This window comes from Larimichthys crocea, chromosome III (genome assembly GCF_000972845.2).
Source record: "Larimichthys crocea isolate SSNF chromosome III, L_crocea_2.0, whole genome shotgun sequence".
NCBI lineage: Eukaryota > Metazoa > Chordata > Actinopteri > Sciaenidae > Larimichthys > Larimichthys crocea.
In genome coordinates, this window is record NC_040013.1 from 32,524,761 (window position 1) to 32,548,679 (window position 23,919).

Below are 23,919 nucleotides of genomic sequence, written 5' to 3' on the forward strand. Positions count from 1 at the left end.
TAAAAAAATAAATAAATTATAAAGTCATTCTGTGGCAATAAACAATTCAGCATCAGACTCACTGGTTTAAAATGAAAGTAGGTTCTATTTTCTTTTACATATATTACCCTGGAATTGTTCTCTATAATGATACATACCCTAATAAACGAGTATTTGCTACTTCAATGACTTTTCTGGCTCTTACCAGAAAGCATGGCATCTCCCTTCTGAGGGGTTTTATTTTGGAAGTTTGGCCCGGCAGTCTTTCTCTCTGGCTGTCCTCTCTGTGGCCATAATGGAGTAGATTGGATTGTTGGCGGATGAGGGCGCTTCACCGCCATTTAAAGCACACACATATTGGCTCTGTCTCAGCTACGTAGTGTGTGTAGCTTTGAAAGCGAGCTGGATGATGAACTGAGTAGCAGTTAAGACATAAATCTTCAACGGGAAAGCGGCTCGGACCCGATTTCAGTGATTGGGTAATGTGAAAACTCCCGATCGGAGAGATCTTACTGGGCCGGGCAGGCTGAAGTGTAGAAGCAGGACTTTTTCGTGCCTGTTGGTGTTCACGCTGGCCATCAGATGAACAAGTTGTGAAAAGTGAATCTGCGCTGTCCTTGCAGTTTTTCCACCTCGAGACTTCGTATTAAGTAAGTGTATTTATGTTTTTTTTTAAAGCGTGCAGTGCGTATTTGTTGCGCTTATCCATATCTGCAAAACTCCTCGTTTGAGGCACAATCGGGAAACTTGGCATTATATATTTTTCCACATTTCAGGCTGCTCATTGCAAAAAAAAAAACATTTGACTAACCATAAACATTTAGTATGCCTAGCCTTGTACTTGATGTATTAGGGTCATAGATGTGCAGCATATTAAAGTTACATAAATTAGAGGTTGTCCAACATTCCGCTGCAACTTGGCGTTGCAAACGCAGTCGGGCAGGCAGGGGATGGGATGAAGTGACAGCCATGGTGGATTGTACCTCGTTATCTGGTAAGTTATCTCTTGGGAAGTTGTATTTTATATTAGACAGCACGAGCTTCTGATAAAAACCAAGGCACGAGGGACAAATGGAAACATCTGATATCAGTGAGATTGAAATGCTGCCTCATTCAGGGAGGGGATCTAGCATTGAAATGATAGATTATACAGCTGAATCCAGGATAAATCTCCTGTAGTGTTGCTGCATTGTTGACACAGCCTCGTGTATTGATCTATGCATGGATGGAAATTAGTTTGGGCAATAATTTTCTAGTGATAATAATATGCTTGCACATCACTGTGACTGGCATGGGGGGGTGCATCTATGATGATTCTCCCTTTCACTATTTTGATATGTCAGTTAGAAGTTGGCAGAGCTCCAGATGATGCCTTCTCAGCTGCTTAGTTGGATTTATCATCAAAAGTCCAAAACCCCAGGGGTAATTTACTTTATACAATAATGTGAAACAGCTTTTGTGAAACAACAACTTTTTTAAATAAAAAAAATAAAATAAAATTTTTAAAAAGGAACTGTGACCAGCCAATGTTTCGGATTCTCACTGGATAAATTACATTACTGATAAAAAAAAAATATATATAGATTTTTTTAAAATGTCAGCTTATCCTCCCAGTTTGTTTGCTCTTCATCAGTGATTGTCAGACTGACAACAAGCTGTTGTCTGCTGCTGTTTTAATTAGAAAGCATGATACACTGTGATGAGATGCAAAGTGCACACTTGGCAGACACTACAGTGGAGTAATGAACTCTTTTATTGTGCTGTTGAGTCTTATATTTTGAGTTGTGATTTGTTTCTTAACTTAACAGCAATGTGTTATCACAGTCTTTTATCTGTAATGGCCCCATATCAGCTTTTTTAAAATCTAAATCATATCAGCCATATATAAAAAAAACAAACATGTTTATTATGATTATTATTATGACATTTATTATCAACTGGATGGAGTTTAGAAGATAATTAGAAATAACAAACAGGCTCTGACACTGCATATCAAAACTCATCTTCTTTAAAATATATAAAGTTTTGCTAATATTCACCTGAATATAGCTGAAGCATAATGAACGGGATGTTTTTTACAGGTACAATGAGAGACATGCTTAATGGCAGCTTTTATAGAATCTGCCAGGTAGCTGAAGTAAGAGATGTTTTAATAGATCAAGCGAGGAGTTTTTAAGAGACAACAGTTCCATCAGTATCTGTATCTCAGTGTTCGCTACACTCCCACATACAACATTAAATACAGCTGTAATGTTCTATAGCCTTTGACAGTTCAACAGCACTATGGAAGCCATTAGGTTTTACACACCTCGTTGTGCGCTGTCTTGAATGTTGTGCATGATTGTGAGGATTTGTGTGTGTGTGTGTGTGTGTGTGTGTCTGACATAGATGGAGAAACATCAGGGAGAGCAAATTAGAGCAGTACAGGCTGCACATCTAGTCCTCCAAAACAACAAGTGGGTTGATAGAGACTTCTATTTATTCTTTTTAATTGGATTCAAACTCTTCAACTCCAAGCACTGGATGCGTGTTATTCAAAATGTAGTAAAATGTCAAAAGCAAAATCAAGACTAGTTCACATTTGATTTGTCAGTTATGACAAGTTTGAAGTAATTGTCTCTGAAAACAAACAAGTTATTTTTACTGATGTCAAGCAGCTGTAACAGATGAAAAATCTAGATTTTGGGTGTAAAATTTGACAGCCTTGGGTTTAATATCTCAGTCAAACCGCTGCATGCCTGTGCGTGCACACACACCACGTGGAATGCTGCAAAGCAGAGATTTTCCACAAAGATCAGTTTTCAGATCTCTGCAGCACACACTTTCTTTGTTTCTGCTGGACTCTTGAATGCAATCTTTACCTTTCTTCTTCTCGCTCCGATACGCACACTTGATTTTGTACATGCATACACACACACACACACACACATGCATACACACACAACTTTTTCTTTCACTCGCCTCCCACACACACACACACACAGACTGTAGCTGGGTTTGCAGATGTGTGTCCTGATCTGCTTCCAGCACAGGCTCTTCTCATGCCAGTGTGCTGACTCTGAGTTTTCCACTCTCTCTTATGAAATAAGAGTAGGAGAGACATTAGAGCCATCCAGTAGTCAGATCTGAATGCCTGAGAGCTCACACAGACAGCCATGCACACAGGTTAAGAATGCACCTTGTGTCTACATGTGTACCCTCACAAACATACACATATTCTCACCACATGTTAATGAATCCATATAAATACATCAAACAGCAGAAGGCCTATTTGGAGCAGCTGGTTGAACTGCAATTCCTCTGGACACCGCCTCTTGTCTGAGGGGCTCTGCCAATGTGGACTCTTCCTCACGAGTTACTGGTGCAACATGCTGGCTCGTGTTGAAGTCTGTGGTATGTTTACTCAAATTTTGTTTATTTTAAAGAAAAAGCTTAGTGGTTAAATGGGGGGCAAGGGCAGAACGTCTTTTGTAATTATTGAGAACAGTGTACCTTGGACAACTTGATTATTTTGAAATGATCATGTTACAAAATAATCTTTTTTGCCACAATATTTTTTATTGCCTCTCTCATTCCCACTGCACACCCCCAATGCCTGTTCTTGCACTATGTAACTTGGGTTGTGTGGATATGATCTCCTGCAAGATTTATGCAGAACTCTATGGCACGATGTCTTGCACTATGCAACTGTTTCACTTTTTTTGGTGGAACTGATCATATTTTACGAAGAAAATGTCTTTTGCTTTCCCTCTGATGTCCAGTGGCTGCTCCACACGAACTCTGTGATTTTAGTTTCCAGATGAACAGTAAACTGAACTGCTGCAAACTGTAGCTGCTGTTGGTTAGCTTTGTTTGTTAGCCAGGCTGCCCAAACTGTAAGCTCAGAGCTTTAATGGAATTCAGATGGGGAGTGGAGCTGGTGTCGTGCCAGAACCAGAGCTGGGCAAGCAGACAATGTAACTGAGCTCAGCAACCTTGATGGATATTATGGATGGACGACGAAGAAGAAGAAAGGTGAGCGTGACCAAGGGAAAGGAAGCCAGACAAGAGTAAATCAAGGATAGGCTTTTAGTGGTTGGAGAGAGCTTTGTGGAATAAAAAAACTGAAAGACACATGCCAACGTGGCTACACCGTTGGCTAGATAACACAAATTTTTTGCAAAGCACTTTTTCTTGTCTTGGTTGAAGTTTTTTCTTGTGAAACCAGACTCTGAGTAGCACTTTGAGCTTGGAGCATCTGGGTACTTCTATTTTAGTGATGGATTGCAGTGAATGATACTGAAGAAAGTAACAAAAGACATAAGGAAGAGTATGAATGAGTGGTATAAATTGCAATATGACTGTAGGGAAAGGTTAATCAGTAGGGATGTAGGATATGTTCTTTTTCTTCTTTTTTAAATTAGAAATAGCTTGCGTTATCTTAAAAAAAGTCACTGGTTGGTGATTCATTTGTTCAACGTCAGCCGTCAAGTCACGTGACTCACGTCACTACGTAGCTACAGAGCACAGAACGAGGGAAGACATGGCGACGGTAGAAAATAGCATTGAAATCGAGGACGCACCGAGCAGTTTGAAATCACCTGTGCGGCAGCATTTTGGATTCCCTACTGTATATACACAAATACAACCGTGAGAAATGGACAAACAAAACCAAAACAGCATGTAAATATTGGAAGAGACTGCTAACATATAGCGGCAACACGAGCGACATGCAGCAGCATATCAGCCGCCACTACAGTGAGAAGCAAAGAAATGTTACGCCACCTCAAGAGCAAAAACTCACATTACACCAGTTAACAGCAGTTTATTTGTGAGATTGTAAGAGAACACAAACTGTTTTAAGGGTTTCTGTAAAGAAAGCACCTACGATTTTTTTCCTACAAATAAAAAGATAATTTGTCTGTAGCTCATTTTGAAAAAAAACTAAAATCGTGAACAAAACATTGTGAACCGTATCGAGTCGTGAGTTGAGTGTATCATTACATCCCTATTAATCAGGCATTTCAAGTTGGTAAAATCTCCTCTTTGGGCATAGGGTCTCAACACCTACAAGCTTTAGAGCAGCTGGTTCACCCTTCTCTGCCTGTTGCCTGTCTTGCGCTCTCTCCTCCTCTGCTCTTCAATTTGTAGTCTTATCAGGGTCGTCCAGCTCAAATACAGGTAGCCATCAAATTTGAAGCCCTCGTCCTCATTGTCAAATCAGCTAAATAGACACATCATCAACTTGTGTTGTCCATCTAAAATACAGGCTCGACATCACAGTACTGAAGTCCCTTTCAGGAGCTGTGTCCATGTTGTTTTTACCTCCAGTGACACATTAGCACTCACCTCTGCCAGCATCTCTCTCACACCCTCTGTCGGTGTCACACTTCATTCCCTCTGGACCAAGCACTTGACTCCACTCAGTCACGGCGACTGATGTCTGATATCACTGGAAAACTGGCAAAGACAAAGAACAATAAAAAAAATTATAAAGCTAAAACCATTGCTCCTCAGCGTTCCTAGTAGTTAAAAAACTTCACAGGTGAGGCGGTGTTTAGCTCAGTTGGTAGAACAGCCGCCCCATGTGCGAAGGCTCAGTCCTTGGTGCGGAAGCCCAGGGTTCAAATCCGACCTGTGGCTCTTTCCTGCATGTAATTCCCCATCTCTCTCTCCCCACATTCCTGTCACTCTTCACCTGTCCAAAAAAATAATCTTAAAAAAAAACAAAAAAAACTTTTTTGTTATTCATCATCACACATGCTGTAATTGTAGAATTTAGAAAATAATGTTACATTATTATAGATAGTAATGAAATACTGGATAATAGTGGTACAATGCTGTCTCTGTTCTATAAATACATCCAGGCACTGGATAATTTATCGTAATGGATCCAAGACACGGTACCTGAGCAAGAGAACAAACTGACTGTATGTTATATTATAGTAATTTTCTCTCCCTTTGGGTCAAAAGCTGTGATACTATATTGGACATTAATGTCATTTAGAGAAGTTTCGAGTCTTAACACAGGGGTTCTCAAACTTTTTTACCATGCACCTTTAACCAATAGCAAAACTACGTATGTAGATCCCCTATAGATAGATAATTTATTGATCCTGAGGGAAGTTCAAGCAAAGTAAATGTCATTCTGAATGAATACATCAAGCAAACCTCAATCTGCATTGCCTTGCAAATAAATCTGCCTTTGCTTTTTTACACTAACCTGCCTGCAATGCCCCCCTCTCCAGATTGAGACCCTATAAATAAAAGAAAGTTTGTGTTTCTGAATGACCACACCTAACAAAATTGAACATTTACTTCCCTGGCTTCAGTGTTTTTGCTTACTGCTTTCTCCAACTAAACTTTGGCTTGCAACATCACTCTGTGTGTGTGTGTGTGCATGCATGCGTTTCTTCTGCAGTTATAGAAGACACTGACACTGAAATTATGTGACCTCTCACCCCCTAACCTTTCTTTTTCTTTAGCTTTACCCTTACAACCCCATCCACTACTACCCTCCTCCTCCCTCTCCTGTCAGCTGCTTCTGAACAAACACATATGATTAATAGAGATTTGAGGAAACATGGGAGAGGCATGGTGCTGGCAGTGGGGGTGCCAAATCAAGATGTTGCATGTGTGTGCGTGTGTGCGTTTTAGGGCAGAGGTAGTGGGAGGAAGGTTGACCACAGAGGCCTTAAATGTTTACCAAGGGACCCCAGGAGGTCTGAGCTGAGCCTCCCTCTTTTCTGATTGGCTTAGGCAGCCTTCCTGCGAGTCTAAGAGCCTACAATTGGCCAAGAGAAGGACAGGAATGGGGGAGAAACGTGCATGAGATGGAGATGAAGCATTAACCTCATCAGGGCTTTCACAGACGCTTTCACATGAGAAAGTGAAGTCTAACGTTAGGGTTAACATGAGGCCACGTGTTGGATTGGAGGGGCTCTTTGGCTTTCTTCTATAGTTCTTTGTTTCCTCAACTGATTAAAGAATGTTAGACTTTAAGGGGAAAAGACAATTTGGAAAATAGAAGGACAAGCAACTTAAACCTTCCTGGAGTCATAAAGAAAACTGTTTTGAAAGTGTTCATCTTTTTAATTTTTAATGATTAAGAATGATAGATTAACGAAACTGAAGGGGTGTTGACACAGTGGGAGGGCTGAGAGAATCTGAGGACAAACATGGACATGTCCAGAAAATAAGCAACAATTGATTGTAAATAGAGAATTTTGGTCTGACCAGATGAGCCTGCTTTTTGAGAGCGCTCTGCTATAAATTCTTGCATTATATAACTTGGCCTCGTATGGCCTCTGGAATTCATCCCCACACACACACACACACACACACACACACAAATATGCACTCACTTAATTTAAGGTTTTGTAGGTCAGTGAATCAGGGAAATTGTATCCAGTTTTATAAAGTACAAATAACAACCATGAATTTTGCCAAGATCTTGTTCTTTTTATGTTTTTTGCTGTAGTTGCACTTTTTAAAAAAAATGAATCTGCAGTAAATCTAATCTATAGTAAATGGATGACTGGCATTCTTACTGTAAATAGGTGCCATTGTTATTGATATGTGCTGTTACACTCATAGGAAGGAGCATTGCCTTGGCATTTTCTTACCACTATGCCTTACAATGACCTATCAAGGCTTGTCAGCCTTAAAACTGTCTTTTTGAAAAACCTGAGATGGCCATATTGTTACTTCGCAGTTTTCATACATGAAAGCAAAAACACTGGAAAAACAATTGTTTGGCTTACTATTTCTGGGCATGGAGCCCTAGCTTGTTTTCCCGTAAAATATATAAGATAATTTGATACGCTGTATTGCTCACTCTAGTTATATGGCTTGCAGATCCTCTGTTCTCAGACTACACCAGAACTGGGGAAAAACCTGGCACTGTTGCCCTCAGAAACATAGCCTCCTCATTTGGGGTTGTTGGCTGCTCAGCGCAGTTGTGGAGACACAGCTGTAAATAGCCAAGGGTGCGGACAGAAAGTTTGGCCTATATTTAGAGGCTGGACTTGACTGGTATAACTTGTCCGCCAACACCAGCTTATAGACTAGGAAGCTCCTTTTTTCTAGAATACAGGACATATACTGTTGCACAAAAAGATCTTTTTTTTTTTTTTTTTTACTGCAGATACATGAAGTGGCCTGGTTGATGGAGACAGTTGCCACATTTCTGTGTAAAAGGTTTTGTTGGGAAATGCAAGTTTTTAGAAGGGGAGTCAAGAGAAAGTTCAAGAGAAATGTTTTTTCTTTCTAGATTCTCCATTTGTGGTAATAGGACACCAAAAGTCAAACCTATTATGTATTATATGTACTATTGTGGATTTGATTTGTTTTGAGAAGCCTAAAGTTGCTATAATAAATCTTTTTGCGTTAATACATAATTGTAATGAACACACAGATAGTTATCACCTGAGTCTGTAGTTCTCTGATGGAGCATTTTAGTGTCTTTCATTGTTTTGGTTTTATGGCCAGTAATTTTATTGGTTCACCACTTATATCCACCTCTTTTCTAGATGCAGCAGGCAGCTTTCACCCCACTGTGTACACTACCAGCTGGCAAACAAACACAGTTAGTCACTAGCTGGTGAACACTGTGGAGCATTTAGCAGCTAAACTACCAGATATTTCCCTCAAGTGTTGGTGGAGACCAAAACAGAGCTAACAGAGCAAGTGAATATTAGACTGACTTACTTCAGGTGTTCAGAGACAATTTTGCTATATGAAATTAAATGGTGCAAAAAATCATTTCATGTAGGTTCAATATTACTGCAGCTAGATTTATTGTTATGCCGTTAGATGAATCACTGCCCAAAAAACAACATCATCTAATATGGGCCAGAGTAATGTTTAAAAAAATTAAACCTGGCATCACTGACAAACACATTGAACTTACAAATGCTGCAGCAGCAACTGGGATAATTATTTATTCTAACACAGAGTGGGGACTCCATGTTAGATTTCACATGCACCAGCTGAAAATAAATGACACCCACAGTTTGTGCTCAAAGGGCAGGGAGAAAGAGAAGAAAGAGAGAGCGCAGGAGGCAATGTGTACTGAGTGACGGAGGGTTTTTCACATCGGCATGTCATCATGGAGTCCAACTGATAATTATATTCACTGTCCCTCAGTCCTTCTCTAATTTACCCCTCTGTCACTCTCTCTCTCCAGCATCATGGCTGTCTCATCCTCCTCATCTAGTCTCCTGCTCCTTCTACTAATTTCCTCCTTGGATTGGCTGTCCACTCCAGGATCTGCATCTCTGATTGACAGGGACCAAATGACATCACCAGGTAGGTTATTGCTGTTTTGTACTGTGTTGTGCTAAGGTAAATAAGAAATAGATTGATTGAAACAAGTCCGTCTTCTGACAGTTTATCAAACTCTACATGGAGCTCATTAAACATTAACAAATGTGATTCAGGTTCTGTGCACAGCATGCTGTTGACACTTGTTATCATGTCCTATGTCAGACATCAGTTGCAGAATGCTGTGTTTGCTCAGATACATGTGGAAATGTTCAGTGTTGAGCAAACGCCACACTTTCCTGCTTCTGCTTGTCAAACAGGTTAGTGATCAATAGAGCTAGGGTAAATATATTGTCGGGGCTTTCTCTGTCAAAGTCCAGGGACAGAACAGCGCAGGACGTTCAGCCAGTTATTCCAGCTGTTACTGAACTATTTGAAATAATTAGGTGAAAGAATCCTGCGACTAAGAAAACAGACTAAACTTTACCACTTAACAGCTTGAAGCCTTTAAAGTAATAGGTGGTCAAGATCGAAATTTTAAGATTAATTATGCTATCTTTTACCACATAATTTCCTCAGTTGATCGGTCCCAATTACAAAACCGAGAATGATGACTTGGCATCTTTCTCTAATAGCTGAAGCCACTGTAGCTGGAATTAGGTTAAAGTGTACAGCCCTGTGACCTTAGCCAAAAAAATCTTACCTGTGCTAGAACATGTCATGATTTAGAGAAATCCTCACGATCAAGATACAGAACTCCCAAGAACAAATCAACTGTTGACTTGGTCGGCATGTTGCGGTCTGTCATTTGGTCGTGTGCCTGCATTCCTGGGTTTTATATTTTGAGGTATTTAAGTCTTGAAGCTGCATAAGCAACCGTTATCTAACAAACCTTTTTTATTCATGGGCCAGGTTGCACAAAGTTCTATGTGAACTGACTCATTCAAAAATAATTCTTCTTCTTTGTACATGCCATCACATAAAAATGTTTCTTTCCCTCAAATTGAAATGGTGGAGTATCAGGCGGTGTTTTTTCATGGCGTCAGTGATACTTTTGGTTTTAGAAAACTATTAGTGGCTTACACACATACCCTTGGAACATTGATTGGATAAAAATCACACAAAAATAGCATTGAAACAATTGATCTATTGTTTTTCTCTCTTTTATCTTTTTATATATATATATTTATTTGTTTCCCTTTTTTTTTCTTTTGGATTCAGTTCCAGTCAAAGGAACATTTGGCAATTTGAATGTGCATTTTGGCTAGTGACTATCTTTCCAGTAATAGTCTATGGTGCATCTGCTCATTGCCATTAAGAAGTGAGCCAGACAGCATTAAACCGAGACTAAAGAAACCTCCAAACCATCTCTGCATGACTAGCTGCCACAGCGCCCGTTGCCAGGATGGAAAGCAAATGTTACCAGAAAAAGCTCTGGGGGAAATTTGACTGTGATACATGCTCTGGTCAGGGCTGCAACTAAAGATTATTTTCATTTGTGATTATTTATCAACCATTTTCTCCATTTAATTGATTAGTTGTTTGCTCTAGATAATGGTTTGATATTGATCAGTATTCTTCAAAACCCTCAAATGTCAAGATATGTCCACAAAGAGATTCAGTCTGCTGTTATGTAAGACTAAATAAACCAGAAAACAGTCACATTTAAATTGTCAGTTGTCAAAATAGATGGGGAATATTGTATAGCTGATGCACCAACCAATAATTTAAGCTTCAGCCTGGGCCATGTGGATATACTGGGTACCTGCACGTGTACTCAGCACGTGTTAAGTTATTTCTCTGTAGCCTCTATTTGAATTAGTACTGCCTCTCTGTACTAATAATCCCTTTTATAAAAATGTTGTTTGTGGAAAGGTTTTACATGACTTAAATGCCATGTCAGTTATTGATAGTCTGGCTAACAGCATTGGGGAATGTACAATCTTTTGCGGCCTAAAAATTGATGTAGCTGACATTTAATGTAGGTTACTTTGGTTTGGAGTGTGTGAGTCTGTACGGATTGACTGTTAAAGTCAAAGACTTTTAGAAAGAAGACACATTTTGATTTGCATATTCATCAATATGAATCTTTGGTGATGAGTGATGACCAATAGCATTCATACGGTAAACTGTCTTTATTTATTTATTTATTTATTTATTTATTTGTGATTTTGCCGTGTTTTTATTTCCCCCTAAGTCAGGCAAATAGTTTGGCACACTAGGACTAAGTTTTGCAGGTTTTGGTTGTGAATCAACCCCTCATGTCTTCTTTTAAAGAGCCTGTTGGCCTAAAGTGTATCTGCAAGAATTCCCATATGGATTAAGCAATCGTGGTTAACAGTTATGTTGGCGTTCTGATAAATTAATGACTTTTGTGCCATAAATTCTTGGTTATTGCTTTGTCTTTCAATCACCGCTTTCTCACAGCTTATGCTGGTTAACGTAAGTGTTGTTTAGTTTGATGTAGCCGAGTGTGAATCACATCTCAGAATAAGTGTCCTCATAAGAAACTAACAAAGGCATGTGATAACATAGAGCGGCTCAACCAGTTATATGATATAAAATGGTGGTAGCCAGCGTTTACATTACAGCTAATGTTAGTTTAGTGATGCATTAAAAGCACTAAATTAATTTGGAAAGCACACAGAGTTTTGAGCTGTATGTCTTTGCCCTCAGGCTTTTTGACTTTGTATTTGTTCACAGACTGTAGCAAATGTCTTTATCTCTGTGGGTTTACATTACCTTTCGGATAAGCTCTCAGGTCAAACCATCAAATATTCTGACTGGTCCACCTCCTTCACTCATTAAAATGGTCTCTGCTGTGGTAATCTCTAGCCCTGGTCTTCCTCAACAACCGTTAAAACATCTGTAAACACAAAGCAGCCACTGATAGCATGAGCAAACACACACAGTCTGTGCCTTTCTCACTGTATAAACTCCACTCCTGACACCTGCTTTCTACACTTACGTTTATGCTTTAAACTGTCTATATTTGACCTTTAACCTGTCACTTTCTCTCAGACACATCTAGTAAGTTGGTGAAACCATCCAATTTTTGTGTTGTGTAGTAGGTAATAGTAAACTTTGTACTTTTGGGTTTGTTTAAAACCATTTTGTTGGTTCACTTGGGAATCTAATAGAGCCTTCCTGAAATTCTGTGGGTTATGCTGTTCTTGCAGCATTTTTATGTCTGTAGAGTCAGCCGCATAACAAGCCGAGAGTAGACGTTTTGAGAGGCTTCTGTATATTTAAAGGTTTACCAGAGTGATTATAGGCAGTGGTAGTCGTTTGTCTTGATCTGTCCCTTACACACACACACACACACACACACATGTGCACACACACACACTATTTCTTTTCCCAACCTTTCCAGAGCCTAGATTTGATTTTGTCAAGGTGTGTCTCAGGAGGACTTGCTCCCGAGGCATATAGATTTCTTATGTTGAGTGTAGCTTAGCCACAGAGGTGGTAACCAGTGGTTAAAGTGCAGAGTTTTGGTCCATCTGGCAGCTACATCTGCTTCAAAGACAAGCAGTGGGTGTGTTTGCTCTGAGCAGTGAAGCTGGGGCCTTGTGTGGGATATGAAGTTCAATACAAAGTTGAAAACTTAAAAAGCAGGGGCGAGAACTGCATACTGTAAATAGCGGGAATGCATGGTTGATGAAATGCTCTGTACTGGAAGGTTGCCTGCAAAATCCAAGCAGATCCAACAGCAACATTCTGCATACAGTGGTCCCTCGTTTATCGCGGGGGATACGTTCTAAAAATAACCCGCAATAAACGAAATCCGCGAAGTAAGTTTTACTATTATTATACATGTTTTAAGGCCGTAAAACCCCTAACCACACACTTTTATACAGCTTTTTACACACATTTTGTACAGTACTCTCTTAGCCAATTTAGGACGCAGAACACAATGCGCGTTCATACTGTTACAGTACGCTGTAAAAAAAAGTTGCAAAATTACACTAAAAAAATCCGCGAAACAGCGAGTCCACGAAAAGTGAACTGCGTTATAGTGAGGGACGACTGTATATGAAACACATCCACAGTCTAACAAAAGTAAGTTTAAAGGGAAAGGTTTATAAGCAGCAGGGCTGACTGAGGACTGACTCAGGAGTACCACAGAAAGTTCTAGGGTGCCAAAGTGAAACTGGAGCTGTCTTAAGTAAGAAGACCTAGTTTAAAATACTCTTACTTATCATGCAAATTACACAAAAATCCAACAAAACCTCCAGCAGTATATCATGCATTTCCATTTGTCTAGACAGGCATGGTAAAAGAATAAAAATGTTGACACTGTCGTTAATTTAACATCTCCTTTTATGAGTAACATTTTTCTACGTGTGCCTAACTAGTGTTTGCCCGTTTTTTTTTTTCTCTCACACATCAGCAACTCATTGTGACTGACAACTTAAAAATCTGAGGTTTTCTCTCGACATTGTGGCACTGTTCTTTTATTGATTATAAAGTGAATCTATAGAGTCATCATGCGTGAGCTAAATCAAACCGATCCTTCTGCGTCTCATCTTGTTATATATAGTTTCCAGATGATTTTTTAAACAATTTACTACATAATTTCTTCATACGTTAATGGTAGCATTCTTTATTTCAGGTGGGTAAACACTGCAGAAAACTTTGCTTCACTTATAAAAAAGGTTATCCTAAAAGCATAGAATTAAGTGTGAAATAAGCCAAAAATGTAAAAAAACAACAACTTAAAACTGTATAATTTACCACCACAGTATTGAAACTCAATGGAAAATGTCAACTTTTTTTAAAGTATAAAAGCTAAACAACAATTTAAGAATATTACATTTTTTCAGAGAGGCTAGTGAAGAAACTCTTAAGAGGTGATTGCAATGAGTTAGAGTCTGTTAGACATCGAGTACATGTCTGACAGCCTGACGAAAATGCAGAGGGTGGCAGAGAGGGGAAAAAAAAAAGACAGAGAGAGAAAGGTGAGGAGAGAAAATGTGTGCAGGTGTTCATGCGGTAAACCGGACACCCCCCTGCTCATCTATATTTACACTCACTTGGACATAATATGACATAACTAAGCCAATACTGTGGTCAGTAATGGCATTAGAGGAGATTAACATCATTTGTTCTGGCTAATAAATCGCCGGGACCAGAAAAAGCCGACTGGGTCATTGCATGCTTAACGCACACCAGATTGTGTCTGTTAGACTTCAAAGCTGTGAACACTGATGGGAGTCATGAGGCTCAGGTGGAGCGAGTAATTGTCATTCTGTGGTCCCAAACTTTACAAGAGTAGAAAAGCCATTGGTCCTGTTGTGTAACTGGAAGGAAAGGAAGAACGTATTCAAGGAATCGGACAATGGCACTTTGATATTCTTTGTCGGTTCTTGTTTTGAAGGTGTAAGTTCAATGTGTGCACTTGTGTGCGTCTATGCACATGTGAGTGTGAGTGTGTGTGTGTGTGTGTGTGTTTGTGCGTGTGTGTGCATGTTAGCAGTTATTTATATCACCTGTTTACGCTCCCTTGTTTGTATCTTGTTGCAGTATTTCACCTTTCTCCCCCTCTATTCTGGCCCACTTCTCACCCCCTTCTCCAATGCCACATGCTTCCTGACTTGACATTTAACCTCCACTATTAAGGCTTGATTCGAAGGTTTTTAATCTTCTTTTCCTTCAAACAATCAAATGCATATGTGGAAGAAGTATGGGAGGAATTGTGAAATAATCTTTGTCCACCCTCTTCTTTTCTCTCTCGTCTGCTCATTCTTTATTTTCTTCATCATCCAAGACATATTCCCTGTGGAAGACAAATGATGCCGTCGTTGCATGCATATTAACACATCAACTAGTGTGTGTTGCTGAAAAGTGTCTGTGTGTGTCTGTGTGTGTCTGTGTGTGTCTGTGTGTGTGTGAGCTGTGGAGCAGGGACAAAATACAAAATATAGGACTTGGCATGTGCAGACTGACATTTGGCATTTTTACTCTTAGCACAGCGTCAATGTGTGCTGCCAAGTATTCCATCTGGTTAACAGAAACACACACATACACAGACTGATGGTGCTTCAGGAAGTGATGTAGATCATCTGGCATGGGTGCTGCAATGGCAGTCCAAGTCGGTATGAACAGTAGTACCAAGTAAGTTTAGTTAACTGTTCAAAAGTGGTGTTGGCCTTGTCTATGGATATAGAGGAAATGAATACTGGATATTGTATTAATAAAGCCTGACTTTTTGTGATAACTTGCCTCGTCATCGTGCTCATGCAGTCGGTAGAAAGCACGAGTACGAGTGATGTGAGTGAAGTGACCAGGTACAACAGGTTCTACTGTTCAGCAGCTATGCGTGTGTTCTCTTCAAGCGTGGTGCAATCAAATCAATTACGTGCTAATACCAGGATAAAGAGACTCAGAGTTCATGTACTTGGTTTTTATGCGTCTGTGTATTTGTGTTATTTTTGACAGTATGCTAGCATAAGAAAGCGCTGCAAACACTCCATAAAACCTGCGTACATACTGCACACGCAGTCTCAAAGTGATAGACGATCAAGTTAGTTTATATGTATGTGCTTTACACCAAACACATTAACAAACAAATCTCTAAATCCAGTCAGCACTGCAGCAGCATTCTCCACTGATTGTAGACTGGAAATACTAGTCTGGGAAATTATGAAATGCAATGAGTTGCAGTTGTAAAGTCTGGGCGGGCATTAGTGCACCAAGACATTTCTCCATGTTGGATGAGGGTATGAAATAACAAAGTTTTGATACCATTAATTTTGTATGTAGAGCTGTGATGGCTGTGGAAGATGGGACTTATTTTCATGGGTTTGTCAATGTGTTGAGCCCAGCTTAATTACTAAATATTAGCCAAACATATATGTAAGTTTCATATACATAGCAATAAAATTGTTGCTACTGGTAGCATATATAAAGAGAACAGTAACAGAACAGAAAATAGAACAGAAAATACAAAATCAACAGTGCCCCACAATAAGAGAGTAGATCTCCATGTCTCATGTCTGAAGCTGTTTAAAGTATTTTTGACTTTATGCTTTGATTTTAATTTTAATTTGCTTTCATCAAGAGGAAATTACCATCCAATTATTGTCGGTTATGTAATGACATCTGTTTTTGCAGCCAAAAACTCATGTTGATTTACACTTTGCTGTTATTATGCCATAATCCAAACAATCATTCTGTCTAACTGTTGCCATCAGTCTGTCTCTCTCTCTCCTTCTTCCTCCTGGTCTCTCCTTTTAGCAGCCTTTTTGAAGCGTTATTAACCTCAACACTAACTTAAATCTGCAAATGAGCTGGAAAAGGTGGTAATTCATAGCGTCATAGCCTCATTTCCCTCTCGCTCGTCATGGCAGTCGAGCATTTTGCAGTACGTTAACTGATAAAGCCTGGTCGGCACCTTTTTCACTGCCTTTTTAGTGCTGTTTACCAGCTGGCGCAAAGGCCAGGAGAAGAGTGCTTTATTTAGCCTTTTTAGTGGATTTTAAACCATAATGGCTGAAGCTGACACTGAGGTAGATAAGTGGTTTCCTAGCTCCCCTGTATGGACTGATGAAGACAGGATGTGAAGCTAAGAGTTGTTTATCAGTCTCAGCTGCACGGACAGCCCACAAGGACCGACAGGTATATGTGGACAGCCAGGATGAGGGTGTACACGCACACACACACGCACACACACACACACACACACACACACACACACACACACACACACACACACACACACACACACACACACACACACACACACACACACACACACACACAAAATTAGGTTTCTTCTTCCAGCCAAAGGCTCTCAACTGCTGATCATTTAATTGCAGCTGGCAGGTACAGGCAGGATTTAGCCTCCCATCAGTTAAACTAGTTATATATTAGTACGAGTAGAAAATAGGGAGCAAAGCCCCAAACAAAATTGCCAAGTCGCATGACAGATGATAAACTAGCTGTCAAGACATTGCCCCTGGGCTTGTGAGCCAGTTATAACTTGAACAGGTCCTTTTGCTTTTTTTTATCCTCTAAAAGAAAAATACATTATGATGAGGAACCAAGTTATAAGACTAAGCCCTGGGATATTAGAGAAGAAGGGGGAGAGGAGAAGTAAGCGACAAGAGACAGTGAGACCAACATTCAGAGCCGTGTTCAGAAATGTTTTGTAAAAAAAAAAAAAAATGGCTGTACCTTCTGACCTTTACCAGCACAGCTACATTCTTTACGGAGAGGTTAACTGTCAAAACATTGCCTGTGTGCTTTCAAGTCTCCTGCACCCAGAATACTGTAGAACAACAGCTGTGAGACTACATTCAACTGTATCCTTTTATTTAAATAGCTGCATCAAAATGAATGAATATTGTATATGAGGAATAAAATTGGGGTGGAGCTAAAACAAAAAAAATCACAACAAGTGATGTTGTCCGGATTGTCAGGCTTCAACAGTTACATTTTAACCCAAAAACATGCATTTCAAGGCGTCATTTTGTTTTTATGTCGTCTTTCCTGTTGTAGTTCTGAGCTCTTCATCCAGTGTCTGCAAAAAGCTCTTTGATGGTGGCAGCTGGAATTTGTTGGATGGGGGAGGGAGGCCGGGTTGAAATAGCAAAGCTCTGGGAACCACGACAGTATGCAGAAGATGAAGGGAGGGAAGGTGGGAAAGAGGGAGGGAGAGTTCAGAGCTAGAGGCACAATGGTGTAGGAATGCAGTGAGTTATGAGGTTACACTGGCATTAAATGAAAAGTAATCAAAGTAATGCTGTACATTCTGTGTGTATTCTCAGTCTGGTCTCCTTGGGATTGGGCTTGCTTTGTTGGGGTGCTTTGTTGTGGTTTGTTGTAGAGATGTGTTTATGTTATATTGTGTTTATGTTATATTATCTAAGGATGCATGTGTGTTATACGTGTGTGTCTGTGTCCAAATGTTGTAGACATGTTGTATATGTTGCCTCCCTTTTTTAAAAGTAAGATTTAGCAGGATGGAGTGAGTCTGCGTAGAGATAATTCTTGTTTTAATGTTTATAAACTCAAAAAAACTATCCTGTGACAGAGCCCTGCTGCAATTGCCTGATGTTGTGAAGCGTGTTTATGTCCTGGGTCTGTTCGTGATTTATGTTGCAGTCAGCGATGGAGGAGAGCGGCTAGAGCAGAAATCAATGATACCTCCAGTTGCTTATTTATGGTTGCACCAAACCCTGGGACTCTCAGCTGGATGAAAAACTGGCCTCCGATATGGGGAGAGGGGGTGGCGGGGGATTAGTGATGAGGATTGACAGCGTGCTGTGCGAGATGTGGATAGGGCTGAGTCAGGGCCCCGGGGTGGGCAGAGGGGAAATGATATGAAATGTGTGTGGATAGATCTAAAGACGATAAAGGCAGGGTGACTGTAATATGATGCAAATAACGCAATGTTTCACACGTGCATCACAGGGTCGCAGCTGATTTTAGATTAACATCAACTGCAGACTGAAAATTAGCCAAAGTGTCACCCATGCTGCATATTACATGTCTTTCATCCATGCTGTGTGTTTCTCCTGGCAGGTGGCAGATACAGGTAGATGGTGACCTCCGTCACTGAAACTATGTGATGCTCATAAATTGCAATCAGACAGTTTTTCAGGCCTTCAAGTTTAGGTGGTAAACTGGAGGCGTTGATGACTGATAAACAATCTTCTGTTTGCTCTGCACTCTGATCATTACCTTTCTTTGTTTTGTTTTTGTTTTTTTCAGCTCCCCTTGGACCTCATTTCACAGATTGCATATCAAGGGACCAGGTGACATTTCAATGTTGGTGGAATCCAGGCGATTTCCACAACCTGTCCGCCCCTGGAGCAGTCAGAGTCTTCTACCTAAAGAAGGAGTGAGTATGATGGCTTACTTTAACTTTAAGTTTAATTTTGCATGTGTGTGAGTCTAACTTCCAGGTGACAGCTATTTCATCCTTTGCTTACTCTTCTTCCTTCATTGTGTCCTTCCTACAGCTCGCCCACCAGCGACTGGAAAGAGTGTCCAGAGTATATCCATTCAAATAGGGAGTGCTATTTCGACGCCAACCACACATCCATCTGGATCACCTACTGCATGCAGCTCCGCAGCCAAAACAACGTCACCTATCCCAATGACAAATGTTTCACTGTGGAGAATATCGGTTAGTAACAAACATTTGTGCATATATATTCAGATTTTTTCAATGTGTCAGATGAATTAGGGGAGTTCTGCGTTGCAATTTGACATTGTGAAACATGTTCTAGGACTTGTTTCTTCCACATCAAGGAGTAGTGAGACTGATTATAGAGGATTTTCACAGATTGCTATGTAAAATTATCCACAGAGAGAACCATATACTGTGAGACAGCGGGAAATGAGTGTTGCTAGTATGATAGATCAGTTGCATAAAGGTTTCCAAGAAATGCTGCATATCAGCCAAACCACCAAATGTCACATGCTTGTCAATATCACAGCATGATAGTGTATCAGACACACAGTGTTTACAGAGTAAATGTTTTGATGTCTGGTGGCTTTTATCTAGCCAGGACTGTAGAAACTGATATACTATATTATCACACTGCGATGCCATATCTTGTTCTTACCTTTTTACCAGTGAACATACAGTAGGGTGTAGCTTAACGAGGCATTTAGTTGGTCTGTCCATTTATGGAGGCACATGTGTCCAGAGCAAAATACGATGGCTATAACAGCTACCTGTTCCTCCCAGATGAGCAATATTAATGTTTTAGGTGACCTCCCTGACCCAGTGCCTCCATCAGGTCCAAATGTCCATCCAAGAAATAAAAAATTTCTAGTAGTAAAGTTTCTATGAAATTAACTGAAAATTCACAGTCCTCAAAGCATAAACCCTTTCCATTGTTTACACTGCAAGAGTTTTTCTCCTCCTTCCTGTGAACTATTTAAACAAAATATTGGGCAAATTGCCATGATATTTAAGGATACACCCTTTCAATTTTATCATCCTCAGGACAATATTTACATCTTTAACCTGACAACTGGTCAGGCTAAGATTAGCATAGGCATTAACATCTCTGTCTTTTCATTGGACACTTTAGTACTGTCGAGTGTAATGAACGTTGAGTCTTTAGCAAGTTTTTAGAGAAGAGACTACATATGCGTGACCTCTGCTATAGACTGTAGATCTTTGAAGTTAATTGACTTGACTAGGACATATATAGTAGTTTATTTGATTATTTATTCATTCATCTACACGTGATCAAGTATATTCAAAGCCATCTCATTCAAAGTGTGTTCAAACTGGACTTTTGTCCTTTTTCTGGCAGTGCGTCCTGACCCACCAGTGTCTCTAAACTGGACCTTACTGAATATAAGTCCCTCTGGGCTAAGTTATGATGTCATGGTCAATTGGGAGTCACCGCCCTCTGCAGATGTCAGGGGAGGCTGGATGCGCCTCGAGTACCAGATCCAGTACAGAGAGAGAAATGCCACAAACTGGGAAGCAGTAAGTCTTCTCTCTTGCACTTAAATGTCTTTCTTCTTTGGTTGTATGTGCACACACAGTTACATGTTCTGATACATGTAAACACACTTTAAAACTACACAAGATGCCTCTTTGCAAATACAAAATGCAAACACTCATGCACCCTCTGAAGTAAATTGTAGGTAGGTCATAGAGGCACAGTGTCGTGTTTCCTTCCCCTTCCCCCCAGGACTCTTGTAACTAAAATGCAATGTAGCTTTGTTGGCAACGCTGTGGAAGCCAGAGCAAGGCCTCTGGGAAAACACAGCCTCTCTGAAGGAAGTGAAGGGAGGGATCTGTAGGTCAGAGGCCATGGGACCTTGAACAGGCTCATATTCATTACCGGCTGGCCAGCTAGTCTGACAAATGCAGCCTTGGAAACTGTTTTAGAGGCCTCCATTATAACAGTATGTTCTCCGTCTAATATATCTGAAATGACTCAACAATTGCACCTTTTGGAAAGGTCATCGTTACAAGTACAAAAAATAAACATAAACTTCCTGAGATCCTGTCAGTTTTTTTTTCTTGTTTCTGTCAGGATAAACAAAAAATTTATAATTTTCTGATTGGTTAAGACCTAGCAAAACCTTTTTTGTTTTTTGTTTTTTGTTTTTAATTATATCTCCGTGTTTTGTTCTGTATTTCAGTTGGAGATGCAGCAACAAACCCAGCAAACAATCTATGGTCTACACACAGGAAAAGAATATGAAGTGCACATCCACTGCAGGATGCCGGCCTTTAAAGATTTTGGAGATTTCAGCGAGTCCATCTTCATTCAAGTGACTAAGGTTCCCAACAAAGGTAAGGTAATCATGGTGGAGAAATCAGCCATTTGTTTAAATGCAGTAAATAAATATGTGTCTCTCCAATTGCTTTGTTCAGGTCAGACAGGCAGGGTGCACCACCTTGAACAACTGCGAATAGAGTTGTTGTAATTAAATGATGATGATGCCAATAATAGCTTCTGTTTCATGTTGTTTTTCAGAGTCCGCCTTAACGCTCATGCTGGTTCTTGTTTTCGGGGTTGTGGGCTTCCTCATAGTCATCATGCTTGTTGTCATCTCTCAGCAGCACAGGTAAAAACAGACTTTTATTTTTGGATGCATGCCAAAAACAAATTCAACCTCTACTGAGGTAACGCTGGCAGTTAGAGCTAATGGAGATGTTTCCAAAATCCACAGCAGATTGTGTTGCACAGCTGGCCAACATGGCCTTATTTCCCCACATACACATGCACACAAACACTGGCAACTGTGAACAGATTATCTTCATCATGTTTGCCTTGCCATTGCAGATTAATGATGATTCTGTTTCCACCGGTTCCTGCGCCAAAAATTAAAGGCATCGATCCAGAACTGTTAAAGGTACATTTATGTCTGTGTTGTTCTGCCTCATCTGTGATTTCTCATATCTAAACATGCATACTAGAGCCTATACATTGGCATACCTAGGCTTACCTAGTTAGTGATGTGTTATTGTTACGGCTGTCGCCGTTTCGTCCCACGCATATGTGGGTGTGTAGTGTTTTCCCCTAGGTAAATGCAGATTTGCGATTGCCGGTCCCTGGTTGGCCCCAACTGGAGGAGGCGGGGACAACACATCTGTGGGTGTGCAGGGCCAGGATTGGTGCGGCATCATTCAGCGCCGCCAATGAGAGGGCCCAGCAACGCAGCATCACAAGCATTTAAACCATAGCCGTCCGAGCATCATGGCAGTTTCACTTGTTTGTGTGGTGTTTGTGAGCTCGCCTCGTTTGTTCGTATCTGATGATACTCGTTTGTTTTGAAAACTGTGGAAGTTAGAGTATCGAACTGTTGGGACTAGGCAGGGATTAGTTTAGATATATATACTGATAACACGTGAGTAGATTTCTGTTAGACCCATTAGTTTATGAGTGCTGTTTTTGACGTGTTTTTTGTTATTAGATAGTAGCTTAGTTAGTGAGGTTTTTCTTTCTCGTTTTTGTGTGCTACTTAGATAATATAGGCCCTGTTTAGAGTTCTCTTTTTGTTATATTTGGTTGTTCGTTTAACAGCACTCGCTCGCCCTTTGTTCCCCTTTGCCTCACCTCCTTTTGTTTAAAGACGATCTGAACTTTCATTTAATAAAATACTTTTTGTTTATTAACCTTTTATGTTACTTCTTTTCATACCCCGATATCTGGTCGTAACAGTTATTAACAGCACATGCATGTGAAATCTAACAAGATTATCTTATATATTGCAATTTAAAACCTCTTAAATTCCTAATACATGTCAGACTCTAATACATGAATATATTATTATATTGTACAAACACAAAGACCTCAGTCAGCCCACAATGTTGAGAATTGTTTATCCAGTCTAAAGTGTTGTGTAACCACAGTTTTTTATTATTAGGTTTCCATTGTAATTTTGATTCAAAACAGACACTTCTGGGCGTCCATGTGGCTCAGAGAAATCATCACTTCAGCCGCTGTCCCTTTCACAATCACAGCCTGTTTGTCATTTGTGTCAACTATCAAATAAAAGCGAAAATGTCTATAAATAATCTGAAAGTAAACATGCACTCTTGTTTTATGTAAGTAAACAACGTCAGGTGGACCGTTCAGAGATAATAAGATGTGACAAGGGTCCTGGTTGTGTTGTGGGTGTATTATTGTTAGATTCTGTGAGATGCATTTAACAGGCAGCCTGTATGCTCTTTACAAAACAACATCAAACCTGGACATCAGGAAAAAAAAACTCCTGATAGAAATAAATAGAATAATAATGTTGTTGTTTCATGTTCAGACAAAGGTGAAACAAAGGTTGGGGTTTGTAGCTGAAAATGTGTGATAGTCACAATGGTGTGTGGAGAATAGAAAAATAAAGGTCTTTTATGATTACCTGACATTCTGCATTCTGATCGCCACACACACTTACAACATACATATTTGTGCACATGCAGAAAGGGAAGCTGGACGAGCTGAATTTTATCCTGAGCGGTGGCGGTATGGGTGGCCTACCAACGTATGCACCAGATTTCTACCAAGATGAGCCATGGGTGGAATTCATCGAGGTGGATGCTGATGCAGATGCTGGCGAGAAGGAGGATAACCAGAGTTCAGATACTCAAAGGCTCCTGGCTCTGCCCCAACCTGTGAGCCACCACATGAACAAAGGGTGCTCCAATGCCATCAGGTACTGCACAGATTCTCATGAAAGGCTGTGTTTTTTTTTGTGCTGCCAGATGGCTCAAAT

General features: G+C 40.1%; 1 protein-coding gene across 1 annotated transcript in view; it reads left to right on the forward strand.

Moving 5' to 3' along the window:
• Positions 1-249: 249 nt before the first annotated feature.
• ghra (growth hormone receptor a) overlaps positions 250-23,919 on the forward strand; it is a 28,563-nt gene continuing 4,893 nt past the window's right edge. The window contains exons 1-9 of the mRNA XM_010732984.3: positions 250-629; positions 9,146-9,267; positions 18,940-19,069; positions 19,191-19,357; positions 20,502-20,680; positions 21,346-21,499; positions 21,684-21,774; positions 21,993-22,062; positions 23,627-23,859. Coding sequence (XP_010731286.3) covers positions 9,150-9,267; positions 18,940-19,069; positions 19,191-19,357; positions 20,502-20,680; positions 21,346-21,499; positions 21,684-21,774; positions 21,993-22,062; positions 23,627-23,859 — 1,142 coding nt within the window. The 5' untranslated portion in view covers positions 250-629; positions 9,146-9,149. The remainder of the gene's footprint in view (positions 630-9,145; positions 9,268-18,939; positions 19,070-19,190; positions 19,358-20,501; positions 20,681-21,345; positions 21,500-21,683; positions 21,775-21,992; positions 22,063-23,626; positions 23,860-23,919) is intronic.